The following is an 8,390-nucleotide window of genomic DNA, read 5'->3' as shown; positions in this document are numbered from 1 at the left end:
CTTTGGGGACACCACCTGCGATATGGAAGACACCACCTGGGACACGGGGACAGAATCCTCCGGGGACACAGCCTGGGATCCGGGGTTATAATCCTCTGGGGACACCGCCTGGGATTTGGGGTTAGAAACCTCCGGGGACACCGCCTGGGATCCGGGGTTAGAAACCTCCGGGGACACCACCTGGGATCCGGGGTTAGAAACCTCCGGGGACACTACCTTGGATCCAAGGACAGAATCCCCTGGGGACATCCATGTATGAAATATGTGGACTCTGCACCTGTCACTCACCTGAGAGCAGGCCCCGCCCCTTTGTCACTCCCCTTCTTCTTGGTCCAGCTTCTCCAAATTTTAGTCACCTGTTACCTGGCCCCGCCCCCTTGATCAGAGTCTGGCTGTCTATTGGACATCTGGTGTGAGGAGGGGGGATGACTCTTTATAATCCCCCCACAGTCCCTCCACCATCATATCCCCAAATCTGTCTCCTCCAGCATAAGGGGGGCACCGATATGTCATCTGAAGAGAAGACTCCGGAAACATGGGGCCCCCGAGTGCAGCTAAAGAGCCCCCCCTATGTGAGTACCGGCATGATCAGTGATTGGGGGCAGTGCGGGAATCTGAGTCCTCATAATCCCCCTCTCTGGATCCCCCCCCCCCATGTCCCTTCTCCGGATCCCCCTATTTCCCCTCTCCGGATCCCCTATGTTCCCTATCTGGATCCTCCTAAATCCACTCTCCTGATCCCCCTCTATCCCCTCTCTGGATCCCCCTTCATCCCTTCTCTTGATCCCCTATGTCCCCTCTCCGGACCCCCTATGTCCTCCTATGTCCCCTCTCTGGACCCCCCCATTTCCCCTCTCTGGATTCCTCTATGTCCCCCCCAAGTCCCCCTATGTCCCCTCTCCGGACCCCCCCCCCCATTTCTCCTATCTGGATTCCCCTATGTCCCCACTCTTGACCCCCCTATGTCCTCCTCCTGATCCCCCTATATCCCCTCTCTGGATCCCCCTAAATCCCCTCTCTGGACCCCCCCTATGTCCCATCTGTGGACCCCCTATGTCCCCTCTCTGGACCCCCCAAGTCCTCCTATGTCCCCTTTCCGGATCCCCCTATATCCCCTCTCTAGATCCCCCTAAATCCCCTCTCCGGATCCCTCTACGTCCCCCTATATCACTTGTCTGGACCCTCCTATGTCCCCACTCTGGACCCCCCAAGTCCTCCTATGTCCCCTCCATATTCCCCGGGTATATCTGCACTTCCATCACATATTTTATTATTAAATTTAATTATTTTCTGCAATAATTTCTCAGATTTTGCCGCCTCCACTTGGCTCTGAGTATTGCCCCCCCCCCCCCCCCATAGGCTGGGAATGGGGAACTCTGGGATCTGAGACTCCTCTTTTCATCTCCCGCACTCATTCTGTGTCTTTCAGCCTTTTCCAACCAGTTTGGATTTCCCGGCCCCTCCTCCTTCTCCCCCCTCTGGACGCAAGCTGCTGATAATGACGGTGGGAGCGGTGACCGCCCTCGCAATCAGCGTCCTGGGCGTTCTGCTGGCCACCTACCTGGGGAGGGCGCACTGCAACCAGGTGAGTCCCAGAACTGGGCATCCTCATTCCTCGCCACCAGGGGGCGCTGTTCAGGGATTCCTATGGACAGGACTTTTGTTTTGCTTTTCATTCTATTATTTTGTAAATAGATACATTGTATGTAAAGTGTTATAATACTTCCCCTCCCCCCATGGATTTATTCGATGACTTTTTGGATTATTATTGATGTTCCTGTAGAGGGACGTTTCGCCCTTTTTGCCGCCACAGTTGAATGTACAGAACGAGGCGTCTCTCCTGCTGGCGTTCAGCGAGCTCAGTGATCAAGGCTCCGCCCCCGGGATCACCTGTGACCTCAAAAATGTGAGTATGGGTTATGGCGGTACGGATAGAGAGCTATGGGGGCAAAACGCGTCAAATCACCCGAAATGTAACCGCCTATAAGATGGCAGGAAGGGTGACCCCCGATATCTGATCTCCCACTTCCATATGTCCCCTCTCTGAATCCCCCATGTCCTCCTCTGTCCTCCTCTCCTGATCCCCCCTGTCCTCCTATGTCCCCTCTCTGAATCCCCTATGTCCTCCTCTGTCCTCCTCTCCTGATCCCCCCTGTCCTCCTATGTCCCCTCTCTGAATCCCCTATGTCCTCCTCTGTCCTCCTCTCCTGATCCCCCCTGTCCTCCTATGTCCCCTCTCTGAATCCCCTATGTCCTCCTCTGTCCTCCTCTCCTGATCCCCCCTGTCCTCCTATGTCCCCTCTCTGAATCCCCTATGTCCTCCTCTGTCCTCCTCTCCTGATCCCCCCTGTCCTCCTATGTCCCCTCTCTGAATCCCCTATGTCCTCCTCTGCCCTCCTCTCCTGATCCCCCCTGTCCTCCTATGTCCCCTCTCTGAATCCCCTATGTCCTCCTCTCCTGATCCCCCCTGTCCTCCTCTCCTGATCCCCTGTGTCCTCCTATGTTCCAACTCCGGAAAACCCATGTCCTTCTGTGTTCCCTCCCCGGAACCCCTATGTCCCCTCTCCTGGTCCACCATTTCCTCCTATGTCCCCTCTCCGGAAACCACCATATCCCCCTATGTCCCCTCTCATGATCTCCATATCCTACTATGTTCCCTCTCTGGATCCCCCATATCCTCCTAGGTCTTCTCCCCAGTATCCTCCAATGTCCCCTCTCCAGGATCCCCCATATCCTTCTATGTCTCCTCTTTGGATCCCTCATATCCTCCTATGTCCCTTCTCCAGATCCCCCATATCCTCCCATGTAATAACTGTATATAAGATGACAGGAAGGGACAGTCTGACCCCCATCTCTGATCCCCCCTTCCAGCATCTGATGGTTTATCATGGGCAGCCGGAGGGATGCGTCGCCCGAAAGATGGACTCTGCGGAGAGCCTCCCGCCGTGCCAGGACCTCGAGATTTACTTCCAGGCTGTGCTGGTAATGTGAGACAGACCATAATATCCCCCATACACAGGGGGGGACAGACCTGATATTGGGGTCACTGGGCTGGGTATTCTCTGCTGGCCGCCATTCTAGGCTCAGACAGGCTAGGAGTGGTCAGGAAGCCGGCCGAGCGCTGGAAAATATCTTCCCCCTATTGTATCAACTGCCGGACCTCCTATAGATTTATCATTGGAGTTATAAATCCTTTACTATACACTGGAACAAAGGCGCCGGTATAGGACCCCCCCCCCCCCCCCCCGCAGGCTCCCCCAGTATAGGACCCACCCATCCCGCAGGCTCCCCCAGTATAGAACCCACCCACCCCGCAGGCTCCCCCAGTATAGAACCCACCCACCCCGCAGGCTCCCCCAGTAAAGGACCCCCCCACTCAGCAGACTCCCCCAGTATAGGACCCACCAATACCGCAGGCTCCCCCAGTATAGGACCCACCCACCCCGCAGGCTCCCCCAGTAAAGGACCCCCCCACTCAGCAGACTCCCCCAGTATAGGACCCACCAATACCGCAGGCTCCCCCAGTATAGGACCCACCCACCCCGCAGGCTCCCCCAGTAAAGGACCCCCCCACTCAGCAGACTCCCCCAGTATAGGACCCACCAATACCGCAGGCTCCCCCAGTATAGGACCCACCCATTCAGCAGGATCCCCCAGTATAGGACCCACCCACCCCGCAGGATCCCCCAGTATAGGACCCACCCATTCAGCAGGATCCCCCAGTATAGGACTCACCCATCCCGCAGGCTCCCCCAGTATAGGACTCACCCACCCCGCAGGCTCCCCCAGTAAAGGTCTCACCCACCCTGCAGGCTCCCCCAGTATAGGACTCACCCACCCCGCAGGCTCCCCCAGTATAGGACTCACCCACCCCGCAGGCTCCCCCAGTATAGGACTCACCCACCCCGCAGGCTCCCCTAGTATAGGACCCACCGACACCGCAGGCTCCCCCAGTATAGGACTCACCCTCCCCGCAGGCTCCCCCAGTATAGGACTCACCCACCCCGCAGGCTCCCCCAGTATAGGACTCACCCACCCCGCAGGCTCCCCCAGTATAGGACTCACCCACCCCGCAGGCTCCCCCAGTACTCTGACCAATCACCTCTCATCTCTTCCCCCGCAGAAGAACATCACGCTGGGGTTGTCGCTAGACGTCCAGGTGGTCGGGGTTGGCTCCTTGGGCAGCCTAGTGACCCTCCTGTGCAACAACAAGCCCACCTACCTGGTCACCACCCTGCCAGGTAAGTACACAAAGCACCTCCCATGCCTCTCTCTGATTGGCTGCCGCAGGTTCTGGCGCATTCCACATCTTTCATTACAGACTGATAATTATTAAGTAGCTCATAGCAGCCAATCAGAAGGCGTCTTGCTCTGGTCTGATTTCAGCTAAATTAATTCTGATTGGCTAGGAGGAATGGGCTCTCTTTACTGGAGGAGGCAGCCCATGTGATCACTGAAATTAAAGGGCCATGATATTATAAATGATGTGTATTGTACCCGCAGCTCCCAGCAGAGGGCGCACCAGTCTTCCTGCCTGATGGAGGATATGACCCGGCCTGGAAGTCGCCACCCCTCCTGTGTATTATACGCCTAGAACCACCATAGCGCCACCCAGCTACAGCGACCGGAATATACCGGAACTTCTGCTGCTAAAGTGTACCTGCGAGACCGCCACCTATCAAAATAAACCCAACCCCTGAGGAGCACAGACCACACCCCCTGGGGGGCACAGCTAAATTACCTTGAAAATATTCATATTTCAGCTCATCTAGGAATACCCAGAATCCTCTACTTCTAACTGTAACATGAACTGATAACAGACTAAGAGTGGTCTGCACCGGGGAGAAAGACATGAGCCAGCCAATTAAGAGGCAAGACACGGCATGCAGGCTCCTCCTCCTCAATTTGTATAAGAATGGGACTGGTACATGGAAGCCCCGCCTTCTATTAGCAGCTATAGCGCTCTGCATGGCAGATGTAGATCCACTCCGACTGTACTGCGCACTGCTATGTGTGTATGCTATCAATAAAACTAGTGCAAGCGTCTCTGTCTCCGAACTTACTGGAAACCAGTATGAGTATAAATGGGACCCAGGAACTCAGCACAGGGATGGTGGGACCCCCTCACAATGGGCACAGGGGGTGTACAGACCCAGGAACTCAGCACAGGGATGGAGGGAACCCCTCATAATGGGCACAGGGATGGAGGGAACCCCTTATAATGGGCACAGGGATGGAGGGAACCCCTCATAATGGGCACAGGGATGGAGGGAACTCCTCATAATGGGCACAGGGATGGAGGGAACCCCTCATAATGGGCACAGGGATGGTGGGAACCCCTCATAATGGGCACAGGGATGGTGGGAACCCCTCATAATGGGCACAGGGATGTTGGGAACCCCTCATAATGGGCACAGGGATGGTGGGGACCCCTCATAATGGCATAATGGGCACAGGGATGGTGGGGACCCCTCATAAGGGCACAAGGATGGTGGGAACCCCTCATAAGGGCACAGGGATGGAGGGAACCCCTCATAATGGGCACAGGGATGGAGGGAACCCCTCATAATGGGCACAGCGGGGGTACAGACTTGGAGGGTTAATCATCCTACGACTGAAAATAACAGCAATGACCGTCAGAAGTGGAGTGACCCTTTAGTCCCCCCTCCCCCCTTCCCAAATCACAGACACAATGTGGGGTCAGTTAGAAGCGCAATATGCGGAAATTTAATAATAACTAGAACCAATAACAAACAATGTAACACCCCAATCCCCTCCCCCTCCCCTCCAATGAATACTGAGCACTCGGCTCCGCCCCTATTTTTTCTCCTCCTCCTTCTTGTCTTTCTTGTTGTCCTTGGAGGCCTGGGAGGCCAGAGAGCCCATGGCGTTCCGGATGGCTTCATTGTTCGGATCCACGCCGGGGAGGTTCTCCAGAACACTCTGTAGGAACTCCGGGTCCTGCATGACGTCATAGTCATCCTCCTCCTGGGGGGGGGGGGGGGGGGGGGGACACTGATTAGGGTGGGGGGGAGAGAGAGGCAAGGGATAGGAGAGACGAAAGGCAGAGAGGGGGGGGAGGGGCATAGACACCCCATATTGGTTGGGGGAGGGGGAATATATTACCTTGGCAGGTTCTGAGGTGTCCATCACCCCACTGCTGTCCAGATCACCAGATTCTGCCTGGCCGAATTCTAGAGGAAGAGAAGAGAAAAGGGGTTCAGTCTGTCCGCTGTGATCCCACAATCCTCAATAATCAGATTATACAATATTAGGCTGATACACGGATCAATACTGATACAATAATACACGGATCAATACTGATACAATAATACACGGATCAATACTGATACAATAATACACGGATCAATACTGATACAATAATACACGGATCAATACTGATACAATGATACACGGATCAATACTGATACAATGATACACGGATCAATACTGATACAATAATACACGGATCAATACTGATACAATAATACACGGATCAATACTGATACAATAATACACGGATCAATACTGATACAATGATACACGGATCAATACTGATACAATGATACACGGATCAATACTGATACAATGATACACGGATCAATACTGATACAATAATACACGGATCAATACTGATACAATAATACACTGATCAATACTGATCAATACTGATACAATAATACACGGATCAATACTGATCAATACTGATACAATAATACACTGATCAATACTGATACAATAATACACGGATCAATAATGTTATAATAATACCGGTGATATACGGATCAATACTGAAGGAATCAATAAGTAGATCCTGGCATGTGCTGTCTTTTTATAGTCACTAGGGGGAGACAGAGCTGCAATCTGCACAGCCTGGGGAAACTACTGATGTGACCATTACCCAGGTAACACTGTACAGGTGTACTCCCCTCCCCCATCTAATATCCAGGTAATGGGGTACTCCCCTCCCCAATCCAACCCCCAGGTAATGGGGTTCTCTGTACTCCCCTCCCCCAGGTAATGGGGTACTCTGTACTTCCCTCCCACAGGTGATAGGGTAGGACGTTCTCCCCTCCCCCAGGTAATGGGGTAGGACGTTCTCCCCTCCCCCAGGTAATGGGGTAGGACGTTCTCCCCTCCCCCAGGTAATGGGGTAGGACGTTCTCCCCTCCCCCAGGTGATAGGGTAGGACGTTCTCCCCTCCCCCAGGTGATAGGGTAGGAGGTTCTCCCCTCCCCCAGGTGATAGGGTAGGAGGTTCTCCCCTCCCCCAGGTGATAGGGTAGGAGGTTCTCCCCTCCCCCAGGTGATAGGGTAGGAGGTTCTCCCCTCCCCCAGGTGATAGGGTAGGAGGTTCTCCCCTCCCCCAGGTGATAGGGTAGGAGGTTCTCCCCTCCCCCAGGTGATAGGGTAGGAGGTTCTCCCCTCCCCCAGGTGATAGGGTAGGAGGTTCTCCCCTCCCCCAGGTGATAGGGTAGGAGGTTCTCCCCTCCCTCAGGTAATGGGGTAGGACGTTCTCCCCTCCCCCAGGTGATAGGGTAGGACGTTCTCCCCTCCCCCAGGTAATGGGGTAGGACGTTCTCCCCTCCCCCAGGTAATGGGGTAGGACGTTCTCCCCTCCCCCAGGTAATGGGGTAGGACGTTCTCCCCTCCCCCAGGTAATGGGGTAGGACGTTCTCCCCTCCCCCAGGTAATGGGGTAGGACGTTCTCCCCTCCCCCAGGTAATGGGGTAGGACGTTCTCCCCTCCCCCAGGTAATGGGGTAGGACGTTCTCCCCTCCCCCAGGTAATGGGGTAGGACGTTCTCCCCTCCCCCAGGTAATGGGGTAGGATGTTCTCCCCTCCCCCAGGTAATGGGGTAGGACGTTCTCCCCTCCCTCAGGTAATGGGGTAGGACGTTCTCCCCTCCCCCAGGTAATGGGGTAGGACGTTCTCCCCTCCCCCAGGTAATGGGGTAGGAGGTTCTCCCCTCCCCCAGGTAATGGGGTAGGAGTTCTCCCCTCCCCCAGGTAATGGGGTAGGACGTTCTCCCCTCCCCCAGGTAATGGGGTAGGACGTTCTCCCCTCCCCCAGGTAATGGGGTAGGACGTTCTCCCCTCCCCCAGGTAATGGGGTAGGACGTTCTCCCCTCCCCCAGGTAATGGGGTAGGACGTTCTCCCCTCCCTCAGGTAATGGGGTAGGACGTTCTCCCCTCCCCCAGGTAATGGGGTAGGACGTTCTCCCCTCCCCCAGGTGATAGGGTAGGACGTTCTCCCCTCCCTCAGGTAATGGGGTAGGACGTTCTCCCCTCCCCCAGGTAATGGGGTAGGACGTTCTCCCCTCCCTCAGGTAATGGGGTAGGACGTTCTCCCCTCCCTCAGGTAATGGGGTAGGACGTTCTCCCCTCCCCC

General features: G+C 55.2%; 2 protein-coding genes across 2 annotated transcripts in view; one reads left to right on the top strand and one right to left on the bottom strand.

Annotated features, from left to right (window-relative positions):
* Nucleotides 1–272: 272 nt before the first annotated feature.
* LOC309543261 (uncharacterized protein) lies at nt 273–5,034 on the top strand. The gene is made up of 6 exons (XM_082242716.1): nt 273–572; nt 1,430–1,585; nt 1,784–1,906; nt 2,872–2,982; nt 4,124–4,241; nt 4,504–5,034. Exons 1-6 carry the CDS (start codon nt 426–428, stop codon nt 4,536–4,538), a joined length of 690 nt encoding a protein of 229 aa, XP_082098842.1. The 5' UTR covers nt 273–425; the 3' UTR covers nt 4,539–5,034.
* A 666-nt stretch (nt 5,035–5,700) lies between these two features.
* Nucleotides 5,701–8,390, bottom strand: part of PSMD4 (proteasome 26S subunit ubiquitin receptor, non-ATPase 4) — an 11,041-nt gene continuing 8,351 nt past the window's right edge. The window contains exons 6-7 of the mRNA XM_082275877.1: nt 6,127–6,232; nt 5,701–5,988 (exon numbers count right to left, since the gene is read on the bottom strand). Of these exons, the coding sequence (XP_082132003.1) occupies nt 5,818–5,988; nt 6,127–6,232 (277 nt within the window). The 3' untranslated portion in view covers nt 5,701–5,817. The remainder of the gene's footprint in view (nt 5,989–6,126; nt 6,233–8,390) is intronic.

This window comes from Pelophylax lessonae, assembly GCF_965119305.1.
Source record: "Pelophylax lessonae genome assembly, chromosome: 13".
In the NCBI taxonomy this organism is placed as follows: Eukaryota; Metazoa; Chordata; class Amphibia; order Anura; family Ranidae; genus Pelophylax; species Pelophylax lessonae.
This window is presented reverse-complemented; position numbering and strand designations above follow the sequence as displayed.